Below are 20,882 nucleotides of genomic sequence, written 5' to 3' on the forward strand. Positions count from 1 at the left end.
CAGATTGGGGGGCACCTTTCTAGAGCTATTTATTTCATTAAAATCTGTGAGCCAACACTATGGCCTATTGCACACAGCAAGTTAGCAAGGTGAAGAAAGCTCAGATAAGCGGGAAAAGGGGGCATCAGCTGCTTGTGGCACAAGGGCCAGTGAATACTGCTATTTCAGTGGGGTACAAGAAATGTATGGTGTTACTGAGATTTCCTTACTAAAGGGATAACTATTGTTCTTGGCAAATTCTCTGCCATTTAGTATCTTCCAAACTACCTTTATTACTAGGTGACTCACACTAGCAAAGCCAGGAGCATTAAGGCAGCCGGTTGGGGATTAAGACATAGACGGTTAGTTTGATGTAACAAGGCTGTCTAGTCTTCAAGACTGTCTTTGGTCTTCAAATAGTGACCAGCGTATAGTGGTGGCCTGCTTTCAGGCAGGACAGAATCGTGCCATGTTTGCCCTTGACATCCCAATAACCAGCAGTTCATAACTGTGTATAATTGTGAAGACTATTTAGCGTGGTGAAACAGTATAAAAATGTTCTCACAAACCCTGCTTCCTCACTGATAGACAGAAACCATCTTCTAGTATGAACTTGCTTTTTAGTGGTACATGTTCCTAACTGTCCAGAACTTCTGAGATTACCCTTTTTTGTGTAATGTAGCCTTGCAAGAACAATGAAGCGCTTAAACGTTAAAAAGACTTGCACACTTGTGGGCTCCACCTGATTTATTTTAACAACAGGCATTGTTTTCACCCACAGGCATAGGTAGATTGCAGTTAGGCTACACTAACTCAAGTCACCCGCAATTTTTTCCTTGCCGTTTCTCCGGCACTGTCTAGGACAACCCTCCCTTGCTTCCTCTTGACATTAAGAAATTCACGCAGATTATCACAATCTGCCAACATCGGGTGTAGCACAAAATCACAGGGTGATTTTTCAGGGAGAACAGCGTGCTTTGAATAACCTGGCCCAGGAAACCAGGAAGGTTCTGTGGTCATCTGCAATACTTCAGCAGCTTCATACAGTTGAGGTTCATCCTCACGAGTGACAATTAGAGGGACTTCCATGGGTGCGAAGGCAGAGAGGGGTTCTGGGCCTTCTGAAAGAACACTGTCTTCTGTGCTCAGATGCTTCAGAAAGATCACCCTACTCGACTCAAGGGAGCCCAAACTACTGTTGGAGTTGCCTGAGAATTCTTCATCATCACCATCATAAGGATCTACGTACTAAAGCAACAGACACAGCAAAAGACTTCACTTAACAAGAGGGAAAGTTCCTTCTCAGCAGCCAACTTTTGTGAAAGAGTCTCTGAAACTAGACTGGATCAAGTTGCCCATAACACTTAAGCCGTGGTTTGTTTAGCCCAAGCTAAGGTGGTTTGTTTCAACGTCTGAAACCAGCCCAGAATGCTAACAATGGTTTCTTCTCAAAACAACCCACTATGGCACCAATATCCAACTAAAAAGTTCTGCCAGTCTTGTTTAACCATTATTTGCCCTACCCAAACGCTTGCCAAGCTACAGCAGGCATCCCCAAACTGCGGCCCTCCAGATGTTTTGGCTTACAACTCCCATGATCCCTAGCTAACAGGACCAGTGGTCAGGGAAGATGGGAACTGTAGTCCAAAACATCTGGAGGGCCGAAGTTTGGGGGTGCCTGCTGCAGAGGCAAGGGCAGCTGGAAACCAAGCTTTGGAAAACTAAGCTGTGGCTCATTTGCTAGCCTGTGAGATAACTCTTGGTTTTTTAAACAAACTGGTTAAAACATTCACACTTAGCGGCTTAGCGTTGCGTGTAAATGATTTAAATAACTGGTACATTAATCAGACTACAAACTACTACTAAACAGTCATAACTTCAAAAAAATCCCACCCTGATCTAAGCCTAACAGTGGAAGCAAGAATGTATCCCACTATAATAATAATATACAGGCACCTGTTGAATGCATTTTTGTTTGAAAGCACATTCTGCAGATGTATTCGTAAAAGTGGAATACTGGCAAAGCAAAATTCTATTGGAGGGCAGAGAATAGATATTAAAAACTTACTTGAAGTTTTGTTCTCTCCCAGGATCCTGCCAAAACACTCTTGGGCAGCACCTGTTTTGGATAAGACACTTTCTGATGTGTATATAGCACAAGGTTAAAGCCTGACTGCTCAAACAGCTCAAAGCTTGGCAGCAGATTCAAACTCTGCAGGTTCACTGTGTGCATGTGCTCCCAACTGTCCCAATATACCAGGAACAGTTTGGAGTTTTAGCTAGCTACCCCTAGCAAAATAATTGCCCCCGTTTTACAATTTGGGAGTGTAAATTTTCAAAATGTTTCTGTAAGATGCAAGAGTTGCCATTCTTCAACACTTGTCTGCACTTCCCCTTGCCATCCACAATGGGGGCGGCTTCCAATTTTTTTTAAAAAATACATTAAAATGTCGCACATTAAAAACTTCCCTGAACTTATATAGCTTTTTAATGGATAAAACTTTTTATCTCTATATTACCTCCATGTCGGCGTCTGATTCAGATTCACTGCTATACTCAACAGTACACTTTTGCTGTGAAAGAGAACAGCTGGTGAATACAAGGGGATTTCATTTAATATTCCTAAAACACTTCAGTCCTACTCCCCACAACCTTAGCTTCCAAAAAACTTCCCACTGCCAGGCACACTAAATGGTCTTCCTCAAGTTTCCCATTCAACACCTGAAAACTTTTCAGTTTGCCCAGATTTAAACAAAGAGGCAGAGTAGTTTGCCATTTGGAGCAATGTGGAGTTCACCCTTGTTCCACAGTTCCTACCCATGCATGATGCAATACCGAAATACCGGTGGACAACAAAAGAGGTTTAAAGATGCTCTCAAAGGCAAATCTAAAAAAAAAAGTAGTATAAGCACTGATAACTTGGGGAAAACTAGCCTGCAAGCGCTCCAATTGGAGAAGAGCTTTTACCAAAGGTGCCATGGACTTTGAAGACACTCAAACTCAGGACGAAAGGGAGAAACTTGCTAAGAGGAGGAAGGCATGCTTGGCAAACCCTCACCGTGATCAACTCCCGCCGGAATCCAATGTCCCCACTGTGGAAAGACATGTGGATCCAGAATTGGCCTCCAGTGTCACTTACGGACTCACTGTTAAGGCCGTGTTCATGGAAGACAATCTTACTCACCTACAAGTGAGGAGAAGAAGAAGAAGAAGAAGAAGAAGAAGAAGAAGAAGAAGAAGAAGAAGAAGAAGAAGAAGAAGAAGAAGAAGAAGAAGAAGAAGAAGAAGAAGAAGAAGAAGAAGAAGAAGAAGAAAAGAAGAAGAAGAAGAAAAGAAGAAGAAGAAGAAGAAGAAGAAGAAGAAGAAGAAGAAGAAGAAGAAGAAGAAGAAGAAGAAGAAGAAGAAGAAGAAGAAGAAGAAGAAGAAGAAGAAGAAGAAGAGGAGGAGGAGGAGGAGGAGGAGGAGGAGGAGGAAGAGGAAGAGGAAGAGGAAGAGGAAGAAGAAGAAGAAGAAGAAGAAGAAGAAGAAGAAGAAGAAGAAGAAGAAGAAGAAGAAATTATTTTTCAGGGCAATTTAGGAAACACAAGGAAGCTGCTTTATACCATCGGCCCATCTAACTCAGTACTGCCCACACAGATTGGCAGTGTCTCTCCCAGGTTTCAGACGAGTAGCAGACCTACTATGATGGCTACCAGCTGCTGGGAATCACAGGTGGTCAGAGTGCAGCTACGCTCCTGTCAGCTCATAGACCAGGCATCCCCAAACTTCGGCCCTCCAGATGTTTTGGACTACAATTCCCATCTTCCCCAACCACTGGTCCTGTTAGCTAGGGATCATGGAAGTTGTAGGCCAAAACATCTGGAGGGCCGCAGTTTGGAGGTGCCTGTCATAGACTTCCCACAGGCAAGTCACTCCTTCCCGCCATTTTCATGGGTGGAAATAAACTTTTTTCAAAGAGGGCCAGATTTGATGAAGTGAGCGTGCGTGAGGGCCGACCAAAATTGTTGAGCTTTTTTTTTTTAGGATTGAAGTTGCTGAGCTTTTTAAAAGGATTTTACCCCAGGACATACACTGCCATGGGGGCCGGATTAAATCAATTAAATTGACCGGTGGACCACATTAGTCCTCCAAAACGGACTTCGGACGTGCCTGTGGCAATGGCCACCAAAGTGCCACAGTAACATGTGCACAGCCTAGGATTTGTGAGACAAAGGTTCAAATCCCAGCTCGGCCATGAAACTCACTGGGTGACACACACACCCCGGGCCAGTCCACTGTCTCTCAGCCCAACCCACCTCATGGGGATAAAATGGGAAGGGGGGGGCGAGTCAGAATCATATATGTTGCTTGGAGCTCCTTGGAGGAAAGGTGGAAAACAGGTGTAGAAATAAATAAATGGAACATGCACAGGCAACAGCAGATTTTTAAACTTTGGCAAGGGTACAACATCAGCTCTAGGCATGGTGAGAGGATTCCATGTTACCTCAAGCAGGTCTTGGGGGTCTTGGCTCGTCACCTGCAGCCGTTCCCACCTCAAATTTCACAGGTGGCTCAAATTAAGCTGCTTCATCCCAGTCACAAGGCTCTGCAGAGTTTACCAGTACAATCAGAGCCATCCCTGGGCCAGGTGAGGCCAGTCCTTGTTAAGTTTTGTGTTTTCAAACCGGCATTTTAAAGTGAAAATCTTACCATGTACTTGTGAGCTAATCGCTCTATATCATCGGATTTCCCCCCTGGATTCAGAAGATCACATGAATCTACTACAGAAGAAGGGGAAAATGTTTGGTTAAGGGGGGGGAATCAGCTCTTAAAGCAGTAAGTGGCTGTGTTTGGCCTCGCCTCCCTTCTCTTTCTCAATCTCCTGACACAAATTTAAGCAAATGTGGTATGGAACATCGTCTGAAAGGTTTAACACACTCTGTATTAGAAACATTTTCAGCTGTTTCTAATGTGGATCTGTTTTTACGTGTTTCTTGCTTTATGGTCCTGATATATTTGTTTTAGAACTCTATTGTTGTAACTGACCCTGGGACCTTAATGGTAAAGGGCCATCAAGTTTTTAAAAAGAAAACAGATTTAAGGACCACTGCTCTTTGACATAGAGGCTGAACTGAACACACAGAAGGTAAAATTCACACAAACTTTTTTTTTTACTTTGTTGGAGTAAAATTTGAGCTCTGTCCCTTTTGTTGTACCAAAATGCCATGTGAGGCTGGCTTTCCAAAATGCATTGCTTTTCCATTCGGTTCCATACAAACTGGCAATGCTATCAAAAGACTCCACCCCAAAAAGTTACCATGAGCTATTTTTTTAAAGGATTCTTTCTCCATCTTGTTTAGCACTGCTGAGAAGGGGGGAATATAAAGTTACTGCCTGATCCTAGGCCATGCCCATCAAATTCCATATGAGATACTCCAAATGCAAAGGATTACAGAGTTATAACCCAAATACTGTAGCTACACATTACTTGCAACAAGTTGTTGACCTTATGGAGACTAACGTTTAGCTCAAGTGAATTAGGACAGTCGCAAAATCAGAACAGGTATTGATACCAGTTCCCTCCATCCCCGTACCTGCCATAAAATTCCCACTTTGGTACATTTTTCTCCTCTTCTTCCTCCTCGGCTTCTTTTCTTCCACAGATGTCATCCTGTCTCCAGCCAGCCTTCAGTGTTCTGTGGTCCCACCAGTCACCACCCATAATTAAAACCTTAACTACTTGCACCTGAACTTGAAATTTCTATAGCTAGGGATGGTGTGACATTGTGGTACAGTAGCTGGAGTGCATATTGGGATTTGTAGTTAAAGGGCCCCCGCCCCCCCAAAAAAAGGATTAGGGAGGAAAGGGGGGAAGTGGGCTTGGAGAAGGGTGGGGTTTCACCTTTATTTCAGTTCTGAGTGAGTTGTTGGAATAATAATGTTTAAAAAATTAAGCATTTTTCTCTGCCATTTTGGATTTCTTAAAACAATTTGGTGATGTAGGTGGGACGGCTCGGGTCAGGAGCAAGCCAGCAGTAAATCCCACTGTGCAAGTGGAGTTAACTCTTTACCAACCAAAGCACAATCTGTCAGGCCTAATGAGCATGGCAACTCATCCTCAATAGGTCTTGCCCCCATGATGCAGTTGTCCCCAGCTATCCAGGGTTTCTTCCAAGTTGGAAACTGCGTGTGTACATCACCAATCTCTCCTCCACCCTTTTCATGCCTCTTCTGGTTCTGGGAAACAAGCAGGGAAGGGAGCTTCTTGCAACTGGAGAGGGAGACATGTTGTAAACAAAATCTGCCCTTATTCCATTATGGGGTATACGAGAGCCCTTACGGGGTATACGAGAGTCCTTTGTAGGTTCTCCATCAGTAGGAGAAATAACAGAGGCCAACCAGAGAATATTGAGAAGCAAAGTAGCTAATAAGCCTGATCTTTATTGAACTGTTGCAACAGGGTGCTCCCTCATAGGCAGGAGAAAGAAGGAGGACCCAGAACAAAGGTGTGCCTGCCCTTATATATACATTTTGAAATTCCCTGCCCTGGAACTCAAGACCACCCCCCCAGATACATCATACCTACATCACAGAAAAGGCGGTCTACAGAAATTTGAATGTTGTTGTTTTTCCTGTCTGCCAGGTTATCTGATAATGCCTTATCTAGTTGCTTTTCCTGGTAGTCTGGCCATTTCTTTGAGATGGTAATTACTGAATTCCTGAGACAATGGGAAGGTTCCCGCACCCCTCCCTCCTTGCAGAGAAACATTTGGTCAGTTTGGGAGTCAAATATATAAACCAGTGACTGTTTTCAGTCACTGGTTTATATATTTATGCACGTGGTTGCCTTGTATGAACATTTATTATATATCTAAGACCTTAAAATTCTTATAACAGACACCCATGACTCTTCACCAGACTGACTTATCTTTGCCTCTTGGCCTCCCACCTCCCACCCTCCTGCTTCAACTTCTGCCTCTGATTCTAGACTTCTCTCTGCCATGACTCTTCCCAGCTCACTAAGCCCTGTTGCTCTTCAGCATGCCTCTTATGAGATCAGGAATCACCTGTTTCTTGCCCTTTGTGCGGCAAAAAAAGCTTTCAAGTCCTCCTCACCAAATAAGCGAGAGCCCTTGAAAGACATTGAAGCCAGGTTGACTATGATGCCACATTAGCATTCCAGTTGCCAAATTTTGCACATGGCCACTTTTTAGCTTTGATTGTTTTGTCAGCTCAAAACACACCTATGGCACCATTGGAGGGGAACAGAGAGGAATGAAAGAACAGATGAAGGCTTCAAATGACAACAAAGAACTGCAGAAGGAAGGAAAACAGGCAGGTAGAATAAGATTTAAAAAAACCACGCTGAGAATAATCTGTGGAAAACAAGGAAGGAGAAAGTGGATAAGTTGATCTTCCTAGGTGTGGTAGGGAGAGAAACTGGAGGAAGAGGCTTGGGGTGCTGCCTGCCACTGCAATTTGGGCCTCGTGACCCTCTCCTAGGTTGCGTGGGGGCTGTTAACCCATTGTCTTCTGGAGGCCTGCATGCCAACCTTGGAACGAAATGCCTCATTTGAATCCCTGCATCATGTCAAAGTAACATTAACATTGGAGGACATCTGTTCAACTCATCCACACTTTTGTTGGTCCTGAGATTTCTAGTCACAGGGTCTGAGAGGCGTCTATTTTGTCCTGCATTTTCACCAGGAAAACCCGCTCTTTACTGCTGAATTGGAACAAATGTCTATTTACAGAAAACCCGATTGGCATTTGCTCCGATTCAATAGTAAACGGTGGGTGTTCGGGGGGTGGGGGTGGAGAAAGGTCTCTCGGACCCTTGACTAGAACTCACGGAACAAAAGAAATTGTGGATGAGTCTTTAGTTTAAGAGGGGAGAAACAAAAAAACCAACCCTTTCTTCTTTCCCAACGTATGTTTTATTTCACTGGTGCCATTTTAAGACACGGTTATTTGAGAAACTGCGAAAATCCATTTATACCCAGCAGAGAGAGAAAGATCAGAAATGTACCCAAGGCAGCCAGGTGATTCGTTTCAGCATCACTGCAGAATTGGAAGGAAACATTAGTGAGACATGCAATCTCCACAAAACTAAAGCATTAAACTATGCGGAACTTGGGTGCTTCCTGACGGAAGACTGCAGGTGCACAGAGCTAGAACAGGGCAACAGAAACAATGAACGCAGGAAGCTGCTTTTACCCAAGTCAGGCTATTGGTCTGTCTGGCTCAATACGTCTACACCTATCGGCAGCACCTCTCTAGGATTTCAGGTGCGACCCTTTCCCCCAGCCCTACACGGATATGCTGAGGACAGAACCCAGGTCCTTTTGCATAAGTCACCATGTCTAACCTGCCAGGGAGTGTCCCAGGGTATGATCCAAAGTCCCGCCACTTTGTTGAAGCCAAGCATGTTTGGGTCAGTGTGTGGATGGATGACCACTTTGGGGACCTGGTGGGTCCTGCCTTGGGTTCCATGATGGGAAGAGGGTGAGTTATGCATGCGTGTGAAAGTAAATAGATAAATAAAAGAGAGCACCTCCCATACGAGCAGTGCTTTTTTTTCTGGGGGCGGGGGGAAGCAGGGGGACGCATACCCCTAAACATTTTTTGAATCCTTGTACTTTTGTCCATTTACTGTATTTATTTCCCCCGATTTGAACTATAAAATGGTGGTTTTCTTGAGTCAAAATGAGAGTACCCCAAAACATTATTATTATTTTAGAGAGAGAAAGCACTGTGTATGAGGAAAAGCTAAATCAGCTAGGAGCTTAGAACACAGATGACAGAGGAAGATGATGTTAAACATAGTGTGGAGAAGGAGAGCATTTTCTACCTCGCAGTACCAGAACCTTGGTCACCCAATGAAACTAATCAGTGGTAGATTTTGTATGTCAGATTCTTCATGTGCTTGTGCCCTTGGGAAAGACATCAGTCAGAATGCATTTAGGCCTAATCAAAAACACTTCCCCTTTTCCGTCCTGCAGTACTCTGTCTGTCTGTCTGTCTCCATTTTTTTGCTTGCCACCTGAGCCAGAGAGTTCCTGGGCTGAATGGACTGGCAGAAGCAGAAACCCATTGGGTTCCACCACAAGGAGCTCCCATGTCTTCTTCTAGGTCTCTCTGCAAGGCAATGGTGGCTGGACTGGTAGGGCAGGAGGCAGGGAAGCCAACAGTAGGTGGAGCCAGAGTCAATGATAGGCAGACCCAATGGCAGCCATTGCCAACAAACTCTAGTTTTGTGCCCATCCTGCTACGCTACCTGCTGAGTTCTACATGGGCAACATGTTACTAAGGAGGAAGAAGCCAACACCTAGGGTCCTAGGGCCACCCTTCTGCACTTGGTTGCAAGAATGCAGGCCAGTGGGGTGAGGGCAGACAGAGGTTGATAGCAGAGTGGCACTCGCCCTGATGCGCCAACCTCCACTAAGAGAAGGTATGCAAGGAGGACAACAGAGAAGAGGTAGTGCCCAGGCAGAAAATTTCCTTCTTCCCCTGCCCTGCCCACAGTTCCATCATGGTTCCCTATTGGTTACACATCACAGCGAACAAGAGCCCATTCTGCTACCTCAAGTCTGGGTGGCGCGCAGTTTCTTTTGCCGTAGCGTTTCCCCAACCCGCTCTAGAATCGGGATGTCCTTTGACTTCCTGACAACTGTTTCGTCGAGCATAACGATGTCGCTATCCGGCTGCGCCAGCAGAGGTTGCGGCAAAGGAGCCACAGGTGAAGTTGGTGAGAGTCCCACAGCTTCCGAAGGCTCCACATCCATGAGCAAGGCAAGGTCGGGCACCAGCCCCTGAACTTCCACCTCCGAGTCTTTCGGAAGCGCAGAGCCCCTTGGAATTATTCCGGGCAGGTTGATCGCCGTCCCTGTAGAGAGACTTCCATTTGCTCTTTGGGCATCGCTGCTGGGTTCCATATCAATGTCATCGTGCCTTCTTGTTGATGGAGGAATCCACCTTGCAGGCATTGGGAAGGGTTCTGATGCTTCCCCTCCTGATCCAATCAAGTGCATGATAGGAGTGTGGGCTGCTTGGTGCCTTTTGTCGCTAGGTAGGTTCACACTGAACTCAGGGTGAATTGAGAGCTCCTCCCAGAATCTGCCGCCGGAATCTGGAGGCTAGCACAATGACAAAACACTGTACCATCATACAAAAACAAGACATGCTCATTTACCCAAGTGGAATGAGAGATACAGAGAGGGTAGGGAGAGAATGTGTACATACATTATGTGTCTGCATAGAGAAGGATATCTAAAGCATTCGGGCAATCAGCAGTTCATGTTTCCATAAGTTTTACAGCTAGGGATGGGCGGAACAGCTCAGTGTTAAAGCACAGGTCTTGCATGAAGAAGGTTTGCCCCTCTGGCATAATGCTGGACAGTTTCTCACCCGCTTAACTGTTGCCAGGGACTGTAATCAATGATAAGGTCCTTGGGGCAGAAACCCAGGACCGCTTGCATGCAAAGCCTGCGCTGCAACCAACAAGTTGCAACTCTTTCCCACTTTCCCATAGGAGCACACTACCTCCAGGATCAGACCTCCAGCAATGCCTCTGGATATTAGTTACTGGTGGCAGCAGCAAGAGACGGCCACTTTCCTTACGTGCTGCTTGGGGTGCTGGACTAGGCAGGCCTTTAGACAGAGTGGTAGGGCTGGTTTTATGTTCTTTTGGGGAATGGCGTTTTCACGGAATCTTAGAGTTGGAAGGGACCGCAAGGGTCATCCTGTCCAGCCCCCAGCAATGCAGGAGTCTTTTGTTCCATGTGTGGCTCAAACTCACGACCATGAGATTATGAGTTCTCATGCTCTACCAGCTGAGCTACTTGTAAGGGGGAAAGTGGGAAAACACTCTTCTCTAATGCATTTTAAAAATACATTCTTGTTAAGATCAACGTGAAGGCAGGCTACCTTGCCAGTGGGGTTCTCAGAGTCACCCTTCCTGAAGTTGAAGGTGCACGTCCTGCAGTTTAAGTCTCCCAAGCTTAAATGGCTAGCTCAGCTCTTCATACACTCACGAGATTTGCAGGTGCACCTTCAAGGCCTGAATGACTTCTTAAGGAAGCTGCTTCCCTGCCCTGATCCACCCTGCAGCCCTGGTGAGAGATGAAACTGGGGAGTGTCTCTTTTCATAGTCGCAGAGCTTCATTCAATTCAGGGAACATCCAGGGATTAGCCCAGGATGCTTTTCTATGCTAAGAAATGAGCCCTCTACCCCATTCATTCATTCATTCATTCATATGCTTCTAAGTTCACTTTCAACCAAACGCCCCCAAGGCAGCCAACAAGACATACAAAAATGTGCACATTATATAGATAGATATAGAAAATTCCTATAAATATTAATTACAAGCAGCATGAATCCTCACACAGTGAATTTCACAACTTTATCAGAGATGTGAACTTGCATTCTCTGCAGCAACTACGTCACCCTTTGCTAGGTCTGCTAGGCAATAATGGGTGTGTTTTGTGGAAGATATAGATGGAGCAACACAGCTGCCTGCAATTAAGGACTTTTCATTAGGAGGGCAATAGCTATGGACGCAGGGAGAGGGCTATCAGGTGGCCAGGTGACAAAGAGGACATGTCATTTTTAATAGTTGTATAGAAGGCATGATTTCCCCCTTCTTCAGCAGTGTGGTGTAGTGGTTAAGAGCGGTAGACTCGTAATCTAGGGAACCGGGTTCGCATCTCCGCTCCTCCATATGCAGCTGCTGGGTGACCTTGGGCTAGTCACACTTCTCTGAAATCTCTCAGCCCCACCCACCTCACAGGGTGTCTGTTGTGGGGGAGGAGGGGAAAGGAGAATGTTAGCCGCTTTGAGACTCCTTCGGGTAGTGATAAAGCAGGATATCAAATCCAAACTCTTCTTCTTCTACTATCCAACTATTAAAGGAGAAACAGACCTTGTTCAACCTGACCAACCTTGGTCACAATAAGCCCCGCATTTCAAATTTTCCTATTGCACCACCGTGCATTCCTACGTCTTCCCAGACCTTGTACCCCTCTTCCCTCTCACCAAACAAGAGAGCACCCTCAGCGCACCTGGTGACGAAAAGCTGCACTTCTCTTCCTCAGCTTCATGGAACCTGTCGTGCAAATCACACTGAATGCTCCCTTGGTGCAGTTTCTTCTCTTCTGCTGTACATCTGACATGGACTGGAGGGGAAACACTTGAATGTGAGCTGTTGCTCAGAGTGCCCGCTGCTCCCCCCTGGCAGCTACTTCCTACCTCTCAGACCCCATCTGCTGTCTGCGGTGGCCGCTAAAATCCCCCTATCTCTGTTTGGCTTTCTGTTCCGAGACATATAATACGGTGTATATATAAACGACAACAATTGGGAAACACTTGCCTGCGAGTGCTCCAATTGGAGAACAGCCTTTACCAAAGGTGCCATGGGCTTTGAGAAACTCAGGAAGCAAGGGAGAAACGTGCTAAGAGGAGGGCACGCTTGGCAAATCAACACCATGATCAACTCCTGCCCGGAAACCAATGTCCCCACTGCGGAAGGACATGTGGATCCAGAATTGGTCTCCACATTCACTTACAGACTCATTGTTAAAACTGTGTTTATGGAAGACAATCTTACTCGTCTACCAGTGATCGCTAAAGAAATAATAATAATAATAATAATAATAATAATAATAATAATAATAATAATAATTTATTATTTATACCCCGCCCATCTGGCTGGGGGAACTCTGGGCGGCTTCCAACAAAATATTAAAATACAGAAATCCATCAAACATTAAAAGCTTCCCTAAACAGGGCTGCCTTAAGATGCCTTTAGAAGGTCTGGTAATTGTTGTTCTCTTTGACCTCTGGTGGGAGGGCATTCCACAGGGTGGGTGCCACTACCGAGAAGGCCCTCTGCCTGGTTCCCTGTAACTTGGCTTCTCGTAGTGAGGGAACCGCCAGAAGGCCCTCGGAGCTGGACCTCAGTGTCCGGGCAGAACGATGGGGGTGGAGACGCTCCTTCAGGTATACTGGACCGAGGCTGTTTAGGGCTTTAAATGTCAGCACCAGAAAGTACATAGGTTCTAGGGGAAGGAAGGAAAGAAGCAAGCATACTCTCCAAAGACATTGTGTCACTAGGCTGCTGTGCTGTTTCTAACAGATGTGACTCCTGTCTCTGTTCAGGGCTAACGCACCTGCTATTTTGAACCTGTTCTTCACTATCCATTATTTCCCAGCTCTTTTCTTCTTCTGGACTGTGTCCCATCTCCCACCACAACGAACCTGTGTCCATTCGCCCTTCATCGGCCTGACTGGAAGCTTCCTGAGGTGTGTGTGTGTGGGTCTCCACTCCTCCTCCTCACCTGCCCAGTCCCTGACACACATCCCATTCTTATTTTCACAGTAGTTCTTTTTTAAAAATAAATAAATTGCGCCCCCTCAGTTTGGCGCCCTGTGTAAGGGAACTGCACACACCTCCCTAAATCCAGCACTGATTGTGGATAACACATTGTCCAAAATATCGACTTAAACCATTAGGATACGAAACTTGATCAAATTCTGAGCCTTTCCAGACCAGGTAAGTGTTGCTTGTTTTTTCCGATCGCAGAACATTTTGTTGAATGTTTGTGAGCCGTGATCTAAACACAAACATTTCCAAACTGTTCATTATTCCAAAAGGGAAATATCAGTGAATCTCACACATGGCTGAAATTCCCTTTTGTAGGCAACTGTCAAAACTGCAGGAGCTTTGTCCTCAACGTGGCCCTAAGTTCAGAAAATGGTAGTGTTGACATCCACAAATGAAGACAGTTGCTACAGAGCTTTATATAACAAAGCTGAAAAAAAAAGTACAAACCTACTTGATGAGCCAGATCCCCTGTTTTTTCCACGAGTCCATCTGTGGGCATATAGATGATATCCTGTTTCAGAAATAATTACATGGTAAATAGAATAACTTCTTAGAATAGAAAAGCAGCTGCCTATGTCCGATTCTCCCTCGGCTAAAGCTCTCTGAAATGCGGCAATAATAAATGTGAATTGCTTGAAATAGCTTTTGTAAAAACTTAGTTGAAGTACCGTACTGGCCTGAATATAAGCCTCACCCCCCCCCCCCAATTCTGACCATGAGAAGTTAAATGTGGCTTAAATTCGCAACCTTACAAAAATTGGCTTTTATGATATCGCTGCTGAAACAGATTTGTGGTAAAACAGAACAGGTCTGAGTGCCTGCAGAATTTTAAGGGAGCGGCTTATATTCGGGTATTGTCTTTTTTTTTCCCCCTCTTGAGTTTTAAAGGTGTGGCTTATATTTGGGTGCGGCTTACAATATGGCCAATATGGTACTTTCCTGACTGAAGAAATTTAGCATGCAAAGTGGGCAGATGCAAAGATAACACAAGGGTGACAAAAGAGGGATTTTTAGCAGGTGTTCCTTGTATGGACAGGTAAACCTGCTGAAATCCCCTCTGTTAAAGGTGCAGGAGGCGTCCTGTTCTCTCTGCCCCCCTGCACCTGGCCACTCCATTAACATGCAATCCTAAACAGGTTTGCTCTCTAATAAGAGAGTGGTTTAGGATTGCAGCCTGGAGATGCAATCCTGTGCTCCGCTTACCGTACCTGAAAGTAAGCCCCACTGAACTCAACAAGTTATATATCTGAGTAGAGATGTGTAGGATTGTGCTGCAAGTTATTAAACCTTATGCATTTTTGTTGGTTAATGAATAAATCTGCATGAATTTGCATATTAGTACAAAGCTTCTGAAGACAGAAAGCACACTTTGTGTTCAGAAGATGCCCCCATTTGTGGCATTGGTACCATCTTCAAAAAAAGTCTCCTGTGTGTAAGAGACGAATCAATCCATATCCTAAGATGGTGCCTGCCACCTACAGCTGTTGTTTTTAATAACAAAATGTTACAAAGGTTATTGTAACATTTCTAGCATTCAAAATAATTTTTAAAAAAATATTTAAATGTTGCTGCTGAATTAGTCAAGGGCACCTTTTCATTCAATTAAAAGATTTGGTGTTACTTAATGTAGTAGATTGAGGGACCCAGGTGGCGCTGTGGGTTAAACCACTGAGCCTAGGGCTTGCTGATCAGAAGGTCGGCGGTTCGAATCCCTGTGACGGGGTGAGCTCCCGTTGCTTGGTCCCAGCTCCAGCCAACCTAGCAGTTCGAAAGCACGTCAAAATGCAAGTAGATAAATAGGAACCGCTACAGCGGGAAGGTAAACAGCGTTTCCATGTGCTGCTCTGTCATGCTGGCCACATGACCTGGAAGCTATACGCCAGCTCCCTTGGCCAATAATGCGAGATGAGCGCGCAACCCCAGAGTCGGTCATGACTGGACCTAATGGTCAGGGGTCCCTTTACCTTTACCTTTAATGTAGTAGATTAGACAACTACTGTTTAGTTGAGTCGCCTGTTGGTGACAATAAATCTCTTAATAAAAAACAGGGCATCCCTTAGAATATTAGAACTATTTTCCTGATGATCAGTTATACAATTATCTAATTATCTGGCATGGCAGATAATATACCCTGAGCTCCAAACTTCATTCCCCTGAATTCATAATACAGTGTTATTGGAAAGCAAGTACTACATTTAAGGAAATACTCCTCTCTTGAAAACATGGTTTTAGTACTGCAAAAAAAGACCCCTCTATTCTTTGCATCATTAGCAGGATATAGAGAAGAGGCACAATTGCCTGGAAATGCAGCAGTCATTTTACCTTAAGGTTGGTGTCAGAAGCTGGTCTTGTCCCAGACTCCACTGTGCATTTCTGCTTTGGGGGGGGGGGGAGATCATAGAGGCAATATTGTAAATGGCCACAAATGGGCAACAAACTTCTCTAAAGTTTAAGAAATTCAAAATACATAGGATGATTTTAAAAAAAATACATTTTAGTTGGATAGAATGGCCAAGTGAAAAGAGTGCTGGCTCTTTTGTTCCGGACAAGAATGGAGTTTGAAACTAGCCTTTATGTATACCAATAGCTTAGTAACTTTTACCATCTTGTAACCAAGCAACACTTCACTGCCTGTGCAACTTTCTCTGACTGCTGTATGGAAAAACACATGAATCTGACCTTTGGAGAGTTTTGTAAGTAAACTATTTTATGACTTACCAAACATGTGATCTATTTGTGTTCTTGCTAGGGAAGTGATATATATTGGGGTTCACTGGGAAAGGCACATTTTAAAAGTTTTACAGCCTATGTTTCCATGCTTTGCTTTGCTGTCTTTTTTGTGTTGTTAAATTTTTGCTGGGGTTCCCTCACCCAAAAGCATTTGCCCAAAACTTAGGTCTCGCCTTCCAGGATTCCAATGAATTGTTATAAAGATAAAATAGTGCATCCATGGATGCTAACCTACGCTCTTTGGGGAAAGGCTGGGATGAACATTTTATAAATAAATATTTCCCACTTTATTTTCACTACTTTTTTAAGACTAGGCAGCTCTGTTAATCTGAAAATATTTGAGGAGGATGAGGATGGTGATGATAGGAGAAAAGGAAGGAGAATTTATTTTATAAATATTAGAAAACAACATTGTCTTCTGTGATCTGGAACATATAGACCAGTATTTCCCAAACTTAAATCTCCCGCTGTTTTTGGACTACGATTCCCATCATCCCTGACCACTGGATGGGAGTTGCAGTCCGAAAACATCTGGAGGCCCAAGTTTGGGAAACATTGATATAGACAGAAGAAAACCCCATAGAGTTAAATAAGGAATTTACCATGAATCTATGCCTTAGTCCCTCCATGTTGTCTGGAGATTTGGCAACATCCATCAGAGCAGAAGTCTAAAACAAAGGTTTAATAGAGAGCTTTGCTGAAAAGGACCACTTTTACCATGTTCCTACATGAAGAAGAAGAAGAAGAAGAAGAAGAAGAAGAAGAAGAAGAAGAAGAAGAAGAAGAAGAAGAAGAAGAAGAAGAAGAAGAAGAAGAAGAAGAAGAAGAAGAAGAAGAAGAAGAAGAAGAAGAAGAAGAAGAAGAGTTTGGATTTGATATCCCGCTTTATCACTACCCGAAGGAGTCTCAAAGCAGCTAACATTCTCCTTTCCCTTCCTCCCCCCACAACAAACACTCTGTGAGGTGAGTGGGGCTGAGAGACTTCAGAGAAGTGTGACTAGCCCAAGGTCACCCAGCAGCCGCATGTGGAGGAGCGGAAACATGAACCCGGTTCCCCAGATTACGAGTCTACCACTCTTAACCACTACACCACACTGGCTCACAATTTCAGTGAGTATTTCCATTCATCTTTGTAACTGGCAAACTACTTCATGGCTTAATCTCTTGGTACCCACTTTCTGCTCTTTTTGCATCCTGAATAGGAAGCCAAACTCATGAAAGGAGTTGGGGTTTTTTTAAATGCTGTTGACCTCAGCCCATTGTGACTTAATGCACAGCTCCAGAATAAATTGCCTCTCCTGAGCTAATCATGTTTTCTTAGAGCAAAACCAAATATAACTTTGGCAATATCCATACTCATATCTCTTTAGCTGTGAACTGCCCTGAAGATATAGGGCGGAATACAAATAATAATAATAATAATAATAATAATAATAATAATAATAATAATAGCTGACATAGCTTCCCTGTCCCCGCCCCCCGCCAGAGAATCTTAGGAACTGTTGTTTGATAAGGGTGTCTACCTCACAGACCTGTAATTCACACCAGCCTTAATAAAATACTGTTCCCAGGATTCCTCATTACATAACCTTGACACAACTCTTGTTGTGCCCCACTTCAAGTGAAAGAATGTCCCCATTTTCTAAGGAATGTTGGAGGGTAGTTATCCTCTTCTGAATAAACTCGTTTGCAAGTACAGTCCACCAGGCTTGCTCTGCAAATGGGAGTGCTGCTGGCTGTGAGGGCAAACAGTGCTAGCCTTCCTCCGCTAACAGTACTGTGATTCTGACATCTACTGATTTTAGTGTCCACAGCCTAGTTAGGATCTGCATCTCTAAACCAGGAAGCCATTACCTCTAGAAACCTACCTTTGGGTCATTTTTAATTCTATTAGCCACAAAGTGGTAGCATTTTGCCTTTGCGAAGAAGACACCTCACACCAAGGCAATCTGTTCCATGCCACGCTCACAGCTATGGTAACAGAGCGCTGTGGCATATACTCCACTATGACATCACCACTGGCATGGAAAGCATATCTACATTTGTTGTTGTTGTTTAGTCGTTTAGTCGTGTCCGACTCTTCGTGACCCCATGGACCATAGCACGCCAGGCACCCCTGTCTTGCACTGCCTCCCGCAGTTTGGTCAAACTCATGTTCGTAGCTTCGAGAACACTGTCCAACCATCTCATCCTCTGCCGTCCCCTTCTCCTTGTGCCCTCAATCTTTCCCAACATCAGGGTCTTTTCCAAGGATTCTTCTCTTCTCATGAGGTGGCCAAAGTATTGGAGCCTCAGCTTCACGATCTGTCCTTCCAGGGAGCACTCAGGGCTGATTTCCTTAAGAATGGATAGGTTTGATCTTCTTGCAGTCCATGGGACTCTCAAGAGTCTCCTCCAGCACCATAATTCAAAAGCATCAATTCTTCGGCGATCAGCCTTCTTTATGGTCCAGCTCTCACTTCCATACATCACTACTGGGAAAACCATAGCTTTAACTATACGGACCTTTGTCGGCAAGGTGATGTCTCTGCTTTTTAAGATGCTGTCTAGGTTTGTCATTGCTTTTCTCCCAAGGAGCAGGCGTCTTTTAATTTCGTGACTGCTGTCACCATCTGCAGTGATCAAGGAGCCCAAGAAAGTAAAATCTCTCACTGCCTCCATTTCTTCCCCTTCTATTTGCCAGGAGGTGATGGGACCAGTGGCCATGATCTTGGTTTTTTTGATGTTGAGCTTCAGACCATATTTTGCGCTCTCCTCTTTCACCCTCATTAAAAGGTTCTTTAATTCCTCCTCGCTTTCTGCCATCAAGGTTGTGTCATCTGCATATCTGAGGTTGTTTATATTTCTTCCAGCAATCTTAATTCCGGCTTGGGATTCATCTAGTCCAGCCTTTCGCATGATGAATTCTGCATATAAGTTAAATAAGCAGGGAGACAATATACAACCTTGTCGTACTCCTTTCCCAATTTTGAACCAATCAATTGTTCCATATCCAGTTCTAACTGTAGCTTCTTGTCCCACATAAAGATTTCTCAGGAGACAGATGAGGTGATCAGGCACTCCCATTTCTTTAAGAACTTGCCATAGTTTGCTGTGGTCGACACAGTCAAAGGCTTTTGCATAGTCAATGAAGCAGAAGTAGACGTTTTTCTGGAACTCTCTAGCTTTCTCCATAATCCAGCGCATGTTTGCTATTTGGTCTCTGGTTCCTCTGCCCTTTCGAAATCCAGCTTGCACTTCTGGGAGTTCTCGGTCCACATACTGCCTAAGCCTGCCTTGTAGAATTTTAAGCATAACCTGGAATTGGGATGTAGACTGATCTTCTCCAATCCTCTGGCCATTGCTGAGTTTTCCAAACTTGCTGGCATATTGGGTGTAGCACCTTAACAGCATCATCTTTTAAAATTTTAAACAGTTCAGCTGGAATATCATCACTTCCACTGGCCTTGTTATTAGCAGTGCTTTCTAAGGCCCATTTGACTTCACTCTCCAAGATGTCTGGCTCAAGGTCAGCAACCACACTACCTGAGGTGTACGAGACCTCCATATCTTTCTGGTATAATTCCTCTGTGTATTCTTGCCACCTCTTCTTGATGTCTTCTGCTTCTGTTAGGTCCTTACCACTTTTGTCCTTGATTATGGTAACCTTTGTATGAAATGTTCCTTTCATATCTCCAATTTTCTTGAACAGATCTCTGGTTTTCCCCATTCTATTGTTTTCCTCTATTTCTTTGCATTGCTCATTTAAGAAGACCCTCTTGTCTCTCCTTGCTGTTTTTTGGAAATCTGCATTCAGTTTCCTGTATCTTTCCCTATCTCCCTTGCATTTTGCTTGCCTCCTCTCCTCCGCTATTTGTAAGGCCTCGTTGGACAGCCATTTTGCTTTCTTGCATTTCCTTTTCCTTGGGATGGTTTTCGTTGCTGCCTCCTGTATAATGTTACGAGCCTCCATCCATAGTTCTTCAGGCACTCTGTCCACCAAATCTAAATCCTTAAACCTGTTCCTCACTTCCACTGTGTATTCATAAGGGATTTGATTCAGATTGTATTTTACTGGCCCAGTGGTTTTTCCTACTTTCTTCAGTTTAAGCTGGAATTTTGCTATAAGAAGCTGATGATCTGAGTTACAGTCAGCTCCAGGTCTTGTTTTTGCTGACTGTATAGAGCTTCTCCATCTTTGGCTGCAGAGAATATAATCAATCTGATTTCGATGCTGTCCATTTGGTGATATCCATGTGTAGAGTCGTCTCTTGTGTTGTTGGAAGAGAGTGTTTGTGATGACCAGCTTGTTCTCTTGACAGAACTCTATTAGCCTTTGCCCTGCTTCATTTTGAACTCCAAGGCCAAACTTGCCAGTTGTTCCTTTTATCTCTTGATTCCCTACTTTAGCATTCCAGCCCCCTGTAATGAGAAGAACATCCTTCTTTGGTGTCATTTCTAGAAGGTGTTGTAGGTCTTCATAGAATTGGTCAATTTCACTTTCTTCAGCACCGGTAGTTGGTGCATAAACTTGGATTACTGTGATGTTAAAAGGTCTGCCTTGGATATCTACATTAGGGTCCCAGAAATCCACTCAGCCACTCGCCTGTATTGTTTCACCCCCTTCTCCTGGGCTGAGCGTGCATTGGATATAGTTGCCATTCTGCTGGCACAGCAGAAGCGTGTCTCTCACTCAGTGACTGGGAGAGACACACTGCTGCTATGCCAGCAGAACGGCCACTACAGTATATCCTTCGCATGCTCAGCCCAGGAGGAGAGTGAGAATACAGACGGGTCTGGGTGTGTTGAAATGGAAGAGATTTTCCAAGTCTC

The 20,882-nt window shown here is 44.4% G+C and overlaps 2 protein-coding genes across 2 annotated transcripts; both read right to left on the reverse strand.

Moving 5' to 3' along the window:
- Positions 1–708: 708 nt before the first annotated feature.
- On the reverse strand, positions 709–5,628 carry LOC148687734 (uncharacterized). Its single transcript, XM_088655623.1, has 5 exons — positions 5,553–5,628; positions 4,669–4,736; positions 2,499–2,552; positions 2,048–2,098; positions 709–1,227 (listed from the first exon to the last, which is right to left on the reverse strand). The coding sequence occupies exons 1-5, from the start codon at positions 5,626–5,628 to the stop codon at positions 793–795; spliced, it is 684 nt and encodes a 227-aa protein (XP_088511749.1). The 3' UTR covers positions 709–792.
- Positions 5,629–9,533: 3,905 nt separating this feature from the next.
- On the reverse strand, positions 9,534–16,876 carry LOC118075181 (uncharacterized). The gene is made up of 5 exons (XM_088655615.1): positions 16,673–16,876; positions 15,663–15,716; positions 13,792–13,851; positions 12,019–12,132; positions 9,534–10,094 (listed from the first exon to the last, which is right to left on the reverse strand). The coding sequence occupies exons 1-5, from the start codon at positions 16,724–16,726 to the stop codon at positions 9,543–9,545; spliced, it is 834 nt and encodes a 277-aa protein (XP_088511741.1). The 5' UTR covers positions 16,727–16,876; the 3' UTR covers positions 9,534–9,542.
- Between the last annotated feature and the right edge of the window lie 4,006 nt (positions 16,877–20,882).

This window comes from Zootoca vivipara, chromosome 1, assembly GCF_965207765.1.
Source record: "Zootoca vivipara chromosome 1, rZooViv2.hap1.1, whole genome shotgun sequence".
NCBI classification, from domain to species: Eukaryota; Metazoa; Chordata; class Lepidosauria; order Squamata; family Lacertidae; genus Zootoca; species Zootoca vivipara.

Excerpts from the sequence above, each read along its gene's own strand:
- LOC148687734 (XM_088655623.1), bottom strand. The coding sequence starts at position 5,628 with ATGACATCTGTGGAAGAAAAGAAGCCGAGGAGGAAGAAGAGGAGAAAA. Across the intron at positions 4,737-5,552 it reads AAGTGGGAATTTTATGGCAG|ATTCATGTGATCTTCTGAAT; the intron begins GTACGGGGATGG and ends CTTCTGTAGTAG. Across the intron at positions 2,553-4,668 it reads GATTAGCTCACAAGTACATG|CAAAAGTGTACTGTTGAGTA; the intron begins GTAAGATTTTCA and ends TCTCTTTCACAG.
- LOC118075181 (XM_088655615.1), bottom strand. The coding sequence starts at position 16,726 with ATGGATGTTGCCAAATCTCCAGACAACATGGAGGGACTAAGGCATAGA. Across the intron at positions 15,717-16,672 it reads GACTAAGGCATAGATTCATG|CAGAAATGCACAGTGGAGTC; the intron begins GTAAATTCCTTA and ends CCCCCCCCAAAG. Across the intron at positions 13,852-15,662 it reads CTTCTGACACCAACCTTAAG|GATATCATCTATATGCCCAC; the intron begins GTAAAATGACTG and ends TTTCTGAAACAG.